The sequence below is a fragment of the Balaenoptera acutorostrata genome, chromosome 10, assembly GCF_949987535.1.
Source record: "Balaenoptera acutorostrata chromosome 10, mBalAcu1.1, whole genome shotgun sequence".
NCBI lineage: Eukaryota > Metazoa > Chordata > Mammalia > Artiodactyla > Balaenopteridae > Balaenoptera > Balaenoptera acutorostrata.
This window is the reverse complement of record NC_080073.1, coordinates 62186107-62201132: the sequence shown is the minus strand read 5'-3', so window position 1 is coordinate 62201132 and position 15026 is coordinate 62186107. Positions and strand designations below refer to the sequence as shown.

At 39.4% G+C, this 15026-nt stretch overlaps 1 protein-coding gene across 3 annotated transcripts in view; it reads left to right on the top strand.

The window, feature by feature from the left end:
* PRIM2 (DNA primase subunit 2) overlaps nt 1-11850 on the top strand; it is a 288500-nt gene extending 276650 nt beyond the window's left edge. For all 3 annotated transcript variants that reach the window (XM_007186973.2, XM_057555618.1, XM_057555619.1), the window contains 2 exons: nt 4691-4759; nt 11223-11850. In XM_007186973.2, coding sequence (XP_007187035.2) covers nt 4691-4759; nt 11223-11444 — 291 coding nt within the window. In that variant the 3' untranslated portion in view covers nt 11445-11850. The remainder of the gene's footprint in view (nt 1-4690; nt 4760-11222) is intronic.
* Nucleotides 11851-15026: the final 3176 nt, after the last annotated feature.

The following is a 15026-nucleotide window of genomic DNA, read 5'->3' as shown; positions in this document are numbered from 1 at the left end:
CACTTTCCTCCCACCTGCTTCTTTCACCTTCCTATTTATCTTCTCTTATCTCCGTATATTCCTTCTTCTTGTAGAGTTTTCCACTCTGTGTATATGTGTTTGTCTCTCCAGTTCTCTTTCGAACCCTCCCTTTGGCCAGTCTTGCCTCTGAGCCCCAGCCTTGGGGAGCTGGCCCTTCAGGACCTCTGCTGGCAAGACACACACTGTCCAAAAGCACTACTGCCTATTTCCTCATTCTGGCTTTTCTACAAAATATTTTTTCTTAAAAAAATTTTAATGTCATATTCAACACATGACTAACACAAAAAATATATGTAAACACGCACATTATGAACTAACTAGCTATGCACCCCTGCCCCCCAAGCAAAGCATATTTTAAAAAACATGGTTAGGTAGGTAAGTTCAACATTGATACATCATATAATATTACCACATCCAGTATTTCTTCATTCTTGAGAAAACATAAAAGAAAAATTTCAGCTTCAAAGAAAAGCATACCACTTCTGGTTGAACCTAACATCTCTTCAAGCTCACAGTCGTCTGGCTATGAGTCAGGCGTATCTGTCCACAGCCCAGGGACATGGACTCTTCTGTTAAAACTTAGCACTTTAAAAAAAGGTTACTTGAATTATGACTACACAAAAAATTTAAATTCTGAATGAGACCAACTCTTCCTAAGACCCTGAATTTCAGGAAGGAAGGATGGCTTAGTGATCACAGCTGTCATGCGTTTCAGCCGTTGCTGTAGACCCCTCCCTGGTCAGTCCGGCCAAGTTGGCAGTCAGCCTTCTCAGTGTCTCTGAGTTCTTCCAGGGCTGTTTAGACATATCGCAGAGAATTGAAGCTTTGACTCCAAGTTCCGTTACACAGCCCTCCGGACATCTGTCCTTCTTGGCTTTTGGTGTTTCATTTGCCACATTTCGGTTTTTGCTCCTGTTTGACGAACTACATTTTAGTGTCTTGCTCACACCCCACTTCTCCTTTCCCTTCCTGTTGACTGTTAGCTTTGTCTTTCCTGCCCTGGAATCACCCAACCATCAGCACGTGGCACCAGCACCATCCTCAAAATAGACGTGCCTGTGGGATATCTTAATACAGTGTTTGCCAGGGGTGTTTGTATCAGAAAATTTAAGAAGAGAAGGTGCAGAGGTGGTCTGCAGTTGTGCTGTGTGCAGACAGCAGAGCAGCAGACTCACCTGTGCAAAGGCTGAAGTCAGCAGGGGGTGGCTGCTGACTCTAGGGGGCTTGAGGCCTCACACTCTTACTCATCACGTTGCCTAGCGACTAGTAAGCGGTATTTGTGGTGTTTTACATTTATTTTACATGCTAGTTCCTACTGATATGTGGGCATCTTACTGCATTTTATTTAGGAAGTCAGTTGGGGTAGGGAGAGGGTTCTTTACTCCAGAACATGGGGAGACAGGCCCTTGTGGAGTGTTTTCACATAGAACAGCTGTTTTTCAAAAACAGCCCGTGGCCACGAAGTGGGAAATGCTTCTATCTCTAATTGCACCCCTTCTCCCCCACTACGACTGTCAGCACCTGGTCCAGGCCCCCCTCGTCTGTCCCCTGGACTCTTGCAATGAGCTCACTCTCCACCCTGCCCCCAGCACAGCAGGCAGAACATCCGGTGAAAATTTGAGTCGTCCACTTCACTCCCGTGCTTAGAGCACTGCAGCAGCTCCCCGTTCCACTCAGGAAAACCAAACCTCATTCAGTGTCCAAGACCCTTCCTTGTCTTTTCCTGTATCTCTTTAATGTAGATCATAATGGGAAACTAAAGTATATATTTTTATTTGTTGTTGGATTTCTTTTTAGTAATATTTCACATTTTCTATCTTTATTTTATTTATTTATTTTTAAAATTTTATTTATTTTTGGCTGCCTTGGGTCTTCATTGCTGCACGCCGGCTTTCTCTAGTTGCGGTGAGCGGGGGCTACTCTTCGTTGCAGTGCAAGGGCTTCTCATTGCAGTGGCTTCTCTTGTTGCGGAGCACGGGCTATAGGCGCGTGGGCTTCAGTAGTTGTGGCACCTGGGCTCAGTAGTTGTGGCTCGCGGGCTCTAGAGTACAGGCTCAGTATTTGTGGCACACGGGCTTAGTTGCTCCACGGCATGTGGGATCTTCCCGGAACAGGGCTCAAACCCATGTCCCCTGCATTGGCAGGCAGATTCTTAACCACTGTGCCACCAGGGAAGTTCTATCTTAATTTAAAACATGTAAGTTTTTTAAGGAAAAACTCTCTTAAGGAAAACAAGATCATTCAGTTGCATATGATTTTTCAGTTTTTAATTCTTTCTGCAGTTAAATGGCCCACACTAGACAGACACGCTCCTCTATTTTAAGAGGGTATATTTTTTCATCTGAGAAATGAAGACAGTCCCTACCAGTAATACCCAGTCACCTCAGAGCAGTCTTTCTCTCAGGTTTCTCCTATTGGCTCACTTACTGTCTCCCTGACCTGTTAGTTGCTATCTTTCTTCTTCCCTCTCTCTTCTCCTTGGGACTCAATTTATCTTCCTCTGAACAGCTTTCCTAGCCAGTGAAAAACACTCTGTTGCCTCTTTTCCCCATTACACCTCTACATCTGTGCAGAAACTTTCATCCACTCAAATGTGCTGCAACATGATAGGTGAAGTTGTTTAAGGATAGATAGGCAAATGATTTAGTTATGAATTTGCAAGAAAACTTCAAATAAAAATTCTTCCTAGAAAGATGAAGAAAAATGTCAGAGGAGAAGTGAATGATTTTCCTTAAGGAAGAGCCTAGTCTCTGGAGTGGAGTAGGGGATGGGGTGGAGAGGGGATTGTTGTGTAATTAATCTAAATTTAATTATTTGATGGAACCTAAAATTTCAAGATACATCAGCTTTTCTCACATTCTGTGGCTTCTCTGTCAATTTCCCATAATAACTTTTGTATATGTGTATGTCACCCAACTAGGTATTTTTATTAGTATGTTTCTTATAAGTATTTCTTTATAGCATGTTTCCCAAACATATATACTGGATTGTTATATATAATGTTACATATTTATTTTACAAGGAAGATATCTAAATATACCATATATATGTATATATATAAACAAGAAATGTATATACACAGAATAAGATGTTAGATTCATTGTTTTGTTTTTAAATAAAGGGAGTTTATTGCACACCATACAGTTGGGATTTTTGTCTATTTCTGTGAATTCATTTTCTCTTCAGGTAATTTATGGCATCATTTAAACTTAAGTTTATGTTTGAAGTCCTTGCTTCTCCAAAATTGTAATTCATAGATATTCATACCTTGGTATCACTGATGTTTGCCAGTACTCAATTGCAAGTTTATCTCAGCACAGTTTGAATTATCTATGTGTAAAAACATAGGGGAATATGAGCTCAGAATGTTAGAATTACTTTTAAAACTTGGTGACTTTCTTCATTTTAAAAGTTTATAGTCATTCATTTAAAACTGATTTATTTTTCACTTTTGCTCTAATAATTCAAGAAAAGTAGACAGTTCAAATAGGCAGACAGGCAGAATCCTAGGTGCTGTGATTGGTTGGCATTTACACAGGTCTTTCACGTAGGATTTAATAAAAGGTGACCTGAAATTTAGAAATGTAATCTATAAGACAGTCAGAGAAAAACAGTTCTTTTAAGCATACTCTTGTCAGTATAATGTGATGCCCACTCTGCCCTGTAATTTTTTGTGTGTATCTGTTAAAAGTTGTAAACTATATTCAGTAATGAGGATAGCAAGAATTTGAGACTTCATGTACATTTCTTTTTGTCATAGGAAGGTCAGCCTTTTGAAAAGGGATAGAAATTAACATTTCTTCAGAATTATTTTTTCCTTCATTTGAGGCTGTCTCTTAATTTCAGCATTTTACTGTGTTTTATGAACAAGCCAAATATATATTCTATTTATTTGTCAGGGGAGGTGATAAAGGTGATAAAACTTTACAAATTTCAACTGGCATTGCAGTCTGCTGATAAGGATGGGAGTTTGTGCCGTTCTGAAGAGATTACATGAAGTAGAATTGGAAAGCAAATTGTATTTACAAAAGATAGGGTGATGTTCCTAATAGGTGGTCAGAATAGATTATTTACTCTCACATTCTGCTGAGCTTTACTAGAAATAACTTCATTTCAAAAAAGGACAAATCTGATTGAAGGCAAAAGCATTCCCTCTCCACAGATACTCATCCGAAGGGTTTACATTAAAATTTTCTGATGGGCACACAGCTGTATTTTATGCTGTATCTGTACAAACTGGTAATGTGGAAAATAAAAATCTAAATAGTATACTTGATTGCTTCATGCACCAACCATTTAGATTACTAGATTTATATCTACAGTTTTGGAAGAGATGTTGCAATATGATATTCTGACAATAACTGTCGAAGTCATAATACTAGGATCTGTTTTCATCTTGTTGTCAAGGTAAAGTTACTGAAATTCACATTTGGTAGGTCAGCAAAATCACTTACTATCTCTTGTCATCAGTGGTTTAATGCCAACCTAAACAGCCACTGTATGATGTCAAAATTATCACAGTGTCCAGGCTGCAGGGGTACAGCATGCTACATGATTTAATGCATTTCCTGTCTGGAATGAAGATTATGAAAAGGCTGGCAATCAGGAGCTACAGTGGTTTAGAAACTTAATTTCTAATTTTTCTTTCTCTTTTTTCCCTTCATTTTAGATTTTGGATTTAGTAAAAGGGATACATTACCAGGTAGCCTGTCAGAAGTTCTTCGAGATGACACATAATGTAAGTAAATTTTTAAACTTTATAACCTGATCCTTTGTCTTTTGTTACTCTGTGTTTCATTCAGGATTTTTTGCTGCAGCAGTAGAAACCACTCCAGCTGTTTTCAGTGGAAAGGGAATTATTACACGGTATGAGGTTGCTTATAGAATTTATAGAAGGGCCAGGGAATTAAGCTTGGATGGTACAGAACCAGGAATATTGTAACTAAGAGAAGCTACATCCTGAGAAAATCTTACTATGGCTGCCACCCACCACTCCACTTCTAGGGATAAGACCAAGGGTTGGCAAACTTTCTGTGAAGGGCCAGGTCGTGAAAGTTTCAAGCTTTGTGGTCCACGTGTTCCCTGTCACAGCTGCTTCCATCTGCTGCTCTCGTGCAAAAGCAGCCCAGACAGTGTGTGAAGGCGCGGGTATGCTTCTGTCCCAGTAGAACTTTATTTACAAGAGCAAATTCTGGGCCGGACTGGACCCACAGGCCTTAGGTAACCACTTCTCAGAGTAGGTCTGGAACACTGGCTTCAGCTGTCCAGAAGAACCAAAGGCTTTTGCCATCTTTCTTGTAGAAAACTGGATGCTTTTACTTGTGATCGCCAACTCACGTTACCCTAATCTAGTTCCCAAGTCTTGTGTTTATCTGCATGGCGACCTAGGTTACACAGTGGACCCCTAGCTGCAAGAGAGTCAGGGAAACATGTTTGGTTGTTTTCTTGCCAGCCTCCTATACAAAAGGCCTGCTAGTAGGTCCTGAGAGGTGTAAAGCATAGGTCACAAACTCAGAGGCCTGCAGGGGTCAGGCAGATAACCCAAAAAAGTGAAACTGCCTGAGATGAACACCACTGAAGAAGTCATGCTGTTAGAGACGTTCACATTGACAAGTTTTAAGGCCGTGTGCAGGCCAACAGCACATCTGCAGGTCGACTTAGCTCACAGACCCCCAGTTTGCAAGTACTGGTCCCGTTCATGGCTTCCTAACCTAGGAAAGACAGCCAAGAATGCACCAGAGGTCCATGCACCTCTTGAAACATTTTTTTCTCTAAGTACATATGTGCGTTTTTGGAGTCGAGCATTTATCAGGTTTCAAAGGGATTCGTGACCTTCCCAAAAAAGATGCTGCATGTATTGAATTCATCATCAGCTACCACGATGTGCTAAGTTTTTTTGGTTTTTTTTTTTGGCCTCACCGCACAGCATGTGGGGTCTTAGTTCCCTGACCAGGGATCGAAGCCGTGCCCCCTGCATTGGAAGGGTGGAGTCTTAACCACTGACCTGCCAGGGAAGTCCCCACAATATGCTAAGTTTTATAATCGCTTTTATGTTTTCTAGTTTTCATGAAATAACTTTTCTTTCGTGGTTATATAATTGCAGAATTTCTTACATATTTCATAGGAAAAATATAACATCACTGATAATAATGAAAATAATAATGGTAATATCAGCCAACACCTACAGAACCCTTCACGTGTGCCAGGCCCAGCAGTTAGTGCTCTGGACACACTGGCTCCTTTGGTCCACACTGCAGACCACAGCTGGGCACGATTTGCATCCCCATCATGACAAGGCTTAGAGAGGCTGAGAGCCTAAGGTCCTAAGGAGTGGAGCTTGAATTTGAACCAGGCTGTCAAGGACCTCATCTAGAGCTCATGATCTAACCCTGACTGCTGTTCTGTAAAACCTGGGACTGTATTTGTAATAACAGCTGTGGAGGCCATTAGTATTTTCCTGTCTAGATTCATGATGCAGCCTTCATAGTTTATGGTAAAAAATAAACAGGCCTAGTGATTCTGTGTGACGCCCTAGGGACCACAGCTGGTTAGTGGGAGGTCTGGAGCCAGAACCCTGGTCTGCTCTGGGCCGTGGGTCCAGTCCTCTTACTATTACACCTAACTGTTGAAAATAGTGTTTTTATTTAAAAACATAAAAATTTTATTTTCACACAGTTGAAAGGACTAAACATCAATAAAGTAGTAAACAACAACAACAAATTCTCATCAGTTTTGTCAGAATAGGAATCTCAACAGATAAGCCACGTCTGTTTGGTATTTTCAGCATCATCTTTGCAAACTCTTTCCCTTGTAGACTGTATTCTTTAATTTGCTAGCTCACCTTGAGAGTTTTAATTTAATATATGTTCTTAATTATTTGTGGATCCTTTTAATTAAGAAGCCTCAGAACTTTAACAAATTGAGGTCTATTATTCAACCTCTTTCCTTTTTTTTTAGAGAAGATATGAAAATTAGATTTAAACACTGAGTTTGTGACATCACTAAAAGGAAGTGCTTTTTTATTTCTCAAATCTGCTTTTGTAGCATCTCTCCTATTGATTATTCCTGCAAGAGTATTACTACTACAGCCAATTTTTAAAACTTGCCTTAGATTAATGAAGATATTAAAAAGACATATGTCTAAATCCTCCCACATATAGAAGTAGTCTACTTTAAGCCACATATAAATCAAGGGAATAAAAAGGCAGTTTGTATCCACTAGATGTCTCACTATAGATTTTTTGTTGTGAATATCTCTCTTTGCTTATTATTTTTTCTAATTTAATTTAAAAATAGAATCTATTTTTATTTCATGTTGCTGCCATTCTGCCTGCTCCCCGCCCCCCAAAAAACCTCCTATGTTTATTTTCTTGAGGCCTCTGTGATTAAACTCACTTTAATGAAAGTTTTGAAAATGAACCAGTTAACTGATAACATTTACAGCAGTGCTGCAGTGGATCCATATGGCTTTTTTGGTGAGACCAGCTGCCTCATTATAAGCTGTCATTGCAAAACCTCTTGATTAAAACCCAAACGTCCCACAGGTAAAACAGTATTGCTTCCAGTCCTTCAAAATCCACATTTTCTGTGGCAGAAATATGGGACCTGTGTTTGTGTGAAGGTCATTGTGTGCAGAACATGCTCACTCCAAGCTCATGTTTGAGAGAGATTCACTTAGTAGATATCAAAAGCTGGCCTGCTTGAAATCTGTTTTCCTCAGTATTTTTAGGGAGCAATGTTTTATATTGAAGTGAATTTTTTTTTCTTTTGGCATACTCCATTTGTAAATGAAAACACTTGGCCTTGTGTAGATTAAACTCTGGATTTTAATTGAAAATAGTTTCTTTAGAAATAGATCTCTTTAAGCACTGAGTCATTCTGAATACTTATTTTCCAAATAGCTGAGCATAATTCCCTTTTCACCATAGAAATCTCTACAAAAATCTTGTTAAAATCTATCACACATTTTCCTGCAATCTTAAACAGTATATACCAAGTACATTTAAGCTTTGTAATCATCACTCAGGATCATTGTGGAGATCACTTAAAACCCTGGGCCGGGAGCTGCACCGTCTCTCATGCGGGTCACTCACTGCAGTGCCTTCCTGACTCCTTTCCCAGCAGCTGCACACATGCACCCGCCCAGTTCTTTCTCTTCCACACAGCTGCTAGGGTGATCTTTAAAACAGAAAAACCTGATCATTTCAGTAACCTGCTTTTAAAAAAAACTTTAAAAGCCTTCCCCATTGCTCTTCAGGTGAAATCCAAAATTTATAATGTAGCCTATAAAGGGCTCCGTCCCACTCCTTTCTTCTACCAGTCTTATTTTAGCTCTTTATGGTACTTTGGGACTTCCAAGATAACAGGACAGAATGAAGATGCATCACAGAATTTCCCTCTCCCAGTATTTAACAAAATGTACAAAACATAATAAAAAAATCATCAACCACAAAGAAAAAACATCACCCATAGCAACCAAACAAGAAAAAAGGCAAGGAAAGAAACAAGATTCCCAGCAGACAAAATTGTGAAAATTCTCACTTAGTATTTCCAAATCTAGAATGAAACAAACTGAATATTCCTTTTTTTTTTTTTTTTAAATGAGTAAAGGAAAGAGCTGCTGACTTTGAAGCAATAATAAGTGAAATGTGAGATTTAGATGTGGGTAAATCTCTTTCTCTATTCTTTTTCCTAATTAATTTTAAAGTAAAATCTATTTTCGTTCTATTTGGTTTATGCTTCTCCCCTTCCTCCCTAAAAATCCCTAATTTTATTTCCCTGAGCAAAATGAAAGATAACTTCCTTCAGGCAAAAATAAAAGTGAAAGAAGGAAAACACTGAAAAGAAAGAACCCATCCTAGAAGAAATACAATCCAGTAAACAGAAGGAAACTCTTCATAAGTTCATCATGCTACCAGGCATCTTAATAGATGTTTGGTAAAATGAGCTTACTTAACAAAATGAGTTAAGAAAGGGTGATTGCAGACCTAAGAGAGAAATTGAGAAACATGACATCATACAGAACCATGGTTACAGGCCCTCATTTCAAGACCCTTGGCGTTGTTTTAGTAGGTTAATAAAAGTATTAATTAAAATGGGCAGTCATAAAAAATATGTATTTTTTAAACATTACATTTTAAAGGTAAAACATTTGAATGCCATTTGTTTACTAATCTTTTGATATAAGGGCAGGGTCTTTTGTTTGAGTGTAGGTTTGGGATTGGAATTTGATTTCATTTTTTTTCAAAAACCATATGCATAATACACCATCACCAATTTCCAGTTTTGGTTTCTTTAAAGTGGAAAAGGAACGTAATTATAAAACAAAGCAATCTGATCTTTCTCCCTATCTTTTGGGAAATTCGGTTTTTTTTTTTTTTTTTTTTTTTAAGTAACTTGCCTTTCTTGAGTCTTTCCAAGCATTTAATTTAGATTTCATAGAACCAACTACTCTTTCTTTTTACACTCATATTTCTTTGGTTTTCCTCATAGCAACCCTATGACATAGCTGCTATTATTACCTCCATTTCATGGGGGAGGAAACTGAGGCTTAGTATAAAGATTACCATATTTCATTTTGTCCACATTGAAATCTAATCATTCACTTTAATCCACAGAGTCATCTTCTGTGATAGATATATTGACACTTTTGACAACTTGAAGCAAGGTATAGAAAATACCTGATATGTAATTAATTATCACAAAAGGTGCTAGCTTCTTTTTGCATGAAATGACACCACTGTGTTTTTTATAATCTTCATAAACAAGTTTATCTCTAGAAATAATATTTATAATGATATGATTGTTAAGTTTGTTTGACTTTCCATAAAACCTCTTAAAACAGATTTCAGAGTAACTAAGTGATCTAAAGTCCTGAATTCTAATTCAGACAGATCCAGTTACTAGTGCTCTATGACTTTGCCTAAACCATGTAATCTCTTTGGGTCTCAGTTTCCTAGTCTGTACATGGAGGACATTCAGTTTAAAGTATTCCCTACATCTTTCCAATCTCCAATATTCTCTATTTATAAAAAACATAAAGTCTTCTGATTGAAACGTGCTAGGCAATAAACTTAGTTTTCATGGAACACTTTGTAAAATGCAAACTTTATATTGAATCTCCCAGTTTTTTAATGAGTTGGGTGAAAAACAATGTAATAAAGAAGTTCACAAATGACTCCATTGTTAATAAAAAATCCTAGATAAAACATTCAGGAAACATTTTGAAATTAAGCAGCTAAGTAGCAGGTAAAAAATTGTTCTTAGTGATCTGGGTAGTAACTCTTAAATCAGTGTGTACACTATCAATCTGCTATACACGGAATTATTATAAAAGTATTGGTCCAACATGTATCAACAAGTGACTAAAGAGAATCAGAGAATCCTGAGGTTCTGAAGTAAGTCTTACCAGAAAAGACCTTGTTTCTGTTTATGGGTCCACCTGTTAAGAAGGTTCATCCTGAACTGTGACGGTAACTTTTAACTCCCTGCTAATCCATTTTAATCTACCATAAGATTACACATATCTTTAATCGCATCACTTCCCTTCTTAAGGAATTTTAGTGACTCTGTGATGCCTACAAAATTAGGTCTAGGCTACTTAGACCCTGGTTGTCAAGGCTCTCCGTGGTCTGGCCCCAGCCTGTCTTTCCAACCTTATTTCCTGTTATCCCCTGTCTGTGCCTTTCACAGCAGCCCACCTGCACTACCTGCTTTCCCAGACATTCCTCTTCACCCTGCCCCTGGGGTCCTGCTGCTTGCATTACCCTGGACCTCATTATCCCAGCTTTTCACTCTCTAATCTTTCCAAACCCAACTCATCTGGAAAGATCCTCCCTCCTTTTTTCTTGTTTTTCTTTTTTTTTTTTTTTTTTTAACAAATATTTATTGGCCAACAAGATGCCAGGCAATGCTTGGATATGCCTTTGAGCCGTCTGAGGTGGCAGGTAGGAGTTGGGTGGGGAAGCAGAGCCACATACAAGGGTCTGGGCTGGACGTAGAGCGCAAGATTCGTCACTGTCAGGCGGTGGCTGAAACTCCCTGTGAGTGAAATCATGTAAGCAGTGGTTTGAGTGTTTTGAACGAGAATCTGTGTTTCGTGTGTTGAGTAGGTTTTGAATGAGGTCTGGGCGGTTCTTGACGTCCCTTTATTTGTACTTTTGTTACATATTAATGTGATACACATTTGCTTGCCTGTACAGGTAGATGATTGTGGCTTTTCTTTGAGTCATCCAAACCAGTTCTTTTTTGAGAGCCAGCGGATCCTCAGTGGAGGTAAAGACGTCAAGAAGGAATCTGTCCAGCCAGAAACGCCCCAACCCAAACCGAGTGTCCAGAGAAGCAAGGATGTGTCATCTGCTCTGGCCTCGCTCAACTCCTCTCTGGAAATGGATCTGGAGGGACTGGAGGAGTTGCTTCAGTGAACGATTCCTGGGCAGTTGGTAGCCTGTCTTCCTCACTGGTTTTTATTTCCTACTTTACAATTTTATCTTTTTCTTTTTTGTCTGCCTTCTCCCTCCACCCGACCCCCTTTCATCCATCCGCACGTGCACGCGCTTCACGGGAAGGCCACCTTGCAGGTAAAAACAAAGACCTCCGGTATATTTTGCTTTGACAAAAGAGAAGAGGAAGAATTTCTTTTGAAATCTAACGCTTGAATGGTGTGATTTAAGTCCCGTTTTAGGAGATAAAACAGCTTTCTGGACTGGTTACAGTCCCCTAGAAACAGTACGACTAAGAACAGCTTTTATTTTAACACTTACCACTGTAATGTTGACCCAGGCCTTTTCTAGACCATTTTTGTTAATAAATATCAAAATGTATAATGAGTATGTCTGCGTGTAATTGTGAGTCATATTATGCCGTAACAGAGGAGACATTACCTCAGCTTTTAAAGTGGTATTTTGGAATATGCAACGTATTGCCAAATCACCAGTGAAGATTTTAAACTGTTTTTCTTTTTCCTTTTTCTCTTGAGTTGGTCATTTGAGGTTATTCCACATCAGCAAGGAGAACTTTTACCCCTTTGAGTGGTGGCAAACTTTACTGAAGTGAGTTGTGACTCAGGAATTAAGAGAAACGGAATGTGTGCAGTCATACTGTTAACAAATAGAAGGATTTTATTATATAAAGTGATGGTCCTCGTTACCCGCTGTCGTCTACATTCACTCGGGGAGAACAGCCCGTCACTAAGGGGAGAAGGTTCTAAGGAGAGTCTGCAGTGTTTCTTCATTCCACCCCTGGCTTCCATACCTCATTGCTTCTGTGGTTGCTGTGAACTGCCAAGTAGGTTTGGTAAATTCATCAACTTCAGTGGTGAATATTCCCATATTTGTAATAATGCCTGTTTTCGTGCCAGCAGTGGAGTTGGTGGATGTTGTGGCTGGTCCCAGGGGCACTGGATCAGCGCCCTGCTCTCTGTCTGCCCTTGGCGAGTGGCTAATGCACCGTGTGCCTGGAGAGGCCCTGATCTGACACATTTCCTCCCCGTGGGCTCTGCTCACTCACCCAGAGGATTTGGACTCGTAGAGGGGAGACCCAGGTTGAAATGTAACCTGTCCTCACCTACTCCCTTGGATTATGTAAAAATACCATTCTATGCAGTCCTCTTTTCCTGGGGAAAAGGGTACTTGCCCTTTATCCTCTTTTTTTTTTTTTTTTTAATTCTTATTGGAGTGTAGTTGATTTACAGTGTTGTGTTTGTTAGTTTCAGGTATACAGCAAAGTGATTCAGTTATACATATACATATATCCACTCTTTTTGCCCTTTATCCTCTTGAATCACATGAGACACTGTAATGTATTCAGAAAACTGGACTGTTAGAAGTACCACATTCTAAGTCCTGTGGGAAACTGCAGCAATGAGAAAAGGATTTAAACAGGATCAGAGCATCAGAACCTAAAAATGTCAGCTCATCAGGTTTTTATCTTAGGCTGCTGAGCAAAGATTTCTTGGAATATTTAGTAACATATAATTAAATGAGATATTATCTGAACCTTTGCTTGTCTTTTGTGAATTATTACCTCGTTCAGAAAATAGTGTTATTCCACTACAAATTACCTCTATAAATCTCTCCCTTCTGAAACCATCTGCTATTCCTTGTATCATGTATAATTCTCAGCAGGAATCCAATGACTGCTGACCACTTCATCCATGAACTGCAAAACCACGCCCTTTTTTTTTTTTAATGTTAAGAATGAGTGCTTCATGTGGCTGTTTTAACCACAGAATTAAGTTGTGATGGAAAGCCAAGCATAGAAAGGTAGGTCTCTGTTGTATTAGAAGGGAAAAACAAGCAGCAGTCTTACTACTGTAGCTCTGTGAGAAATCTTAGGACAGGGTATTTCATATCTGGCACAATTTGCAAGGCTCTCTTTTTCTCCTGCCGCACGTTCTCCTTTCTTGAAGCCTGTGTGCCCATCAGCTAACAGCTCAGAGCCTTCGACAGCAAGCAGATATGTCTGAGTTGACTATTTTATCCTAGCAGCCTCAAGAACTTGAATGTTTTGCGTCTAGTCAAACTCCAAAATAACACTAGTTTAAATATTAGTTGTATTACCAGTTCCATTTCTTTGTAATAAGGCTTGATCTCCTGTCATGTATTATACAGAAGAATATATAAATATTTTGTGAAGTGTGTAAATTAGAGGATAGGGGTTAGAGGTTTATGTAAGAAGATAGACATTAATGCCTTTATGGTGGTTTGTGGACTTGGAAGAAGCAATTTATTTTTCATGCTTCACAGGTCTAGACAATTTTGATTGTTTTCTTTGAAAGACCTGTTTGAATCAGATGATGTAGGAAGAACTCAAAAGAAAAATCAAAAGCCAGCAGCCTCTTTTCAAAACAGTAGCCAATGAAAAAGAATATGGGCCTTCCGGATCTTTTAACTTCTGGTCTTTTATTACCTCTTCAAGGAGGAGAGGCTGTACGATTGTCAGAGACAAAAGAAGAGACAGTCGAAGCCAGAAACCAGGTTGGAAATTTGCAGCTGGTAGAAGCACTGACATTGTTTGTGGAGATTCTTTCCCATTTCTTTCATTTTGTTTTTCACTCTGCCAAGACAGTATAAAACTCTTAATTGCAATGTGCATAAAAGAACACTAGGAAGATTTTAAGTAAACTTTTTGGGAATACTTATAATATTATAGTCGTGAAAGTGAATAGTTACAGATTTTGAATGAGAGGGAGCAGAATAAAGCAATGGGAAGGATCTTTAATTTATACGGAATTTTAAGCTGAGGGATTTCTTTGTAAAAGCATGGGGAGAATTTGCTTCTTACACTTTGCTACCTTACTGATACTCAGGGTCTTTGCAAGCAAACTCCTGTAATTCTTTGCAAAGAAGAAAAGAAAACTTCTGGGATTTAAGCTTGAAAGGCGAAATGAGACAATTCTCAAATTCCTGTTCGGCTAGAGACTACTGTTTGCAAATTTAATCAAGGTCTTCCACAGGCATCAGCTTGACATTAAATTTAAGTGCGCATTAAACAGAGTTGACAGCCGTGCTGAACGTGAAGCTCAGTCTGAGGACATCTTTACAGCTGGAAGGGAAAGAAAGTCGAGAAGCCTCAGACCACTGTGGTAATTAGATCCATTTGTTAGCTTCTTTTCCAATGTTGGCAAAGGGAGGAGAGAGAAGGCTGGCAGGGAGCCAGAGGGGCCGGAGCCAGGAAGGCAGGGCACTGCTCCCTGAGGAAACTGGGCAGTCAGGGAGGGCCCTGCTGCAGAGGAGGGGGCAGCCCTTTCAACGCACAGACAGGAGCACCGTGTGCGAATGGTGCATTTTGAACAGGTGTGCGGGTTTGGTTGTCAGGTGCCCTGGAAGGTGCACAGCGTTACCTGGGAGTGGGCTTCCCAAAGACACTGTCTGCCCAGAGGTAGTGTTTCTCACAAGGGTATCTAACTTACATGCAGGTAATCACTTATTTACCCAGAACATCTGGCCTCCTTTTCAGAATGGAGCTTCTTTTTGACAGGTAGCTGTTGTCCTGGTCTAAGGCTT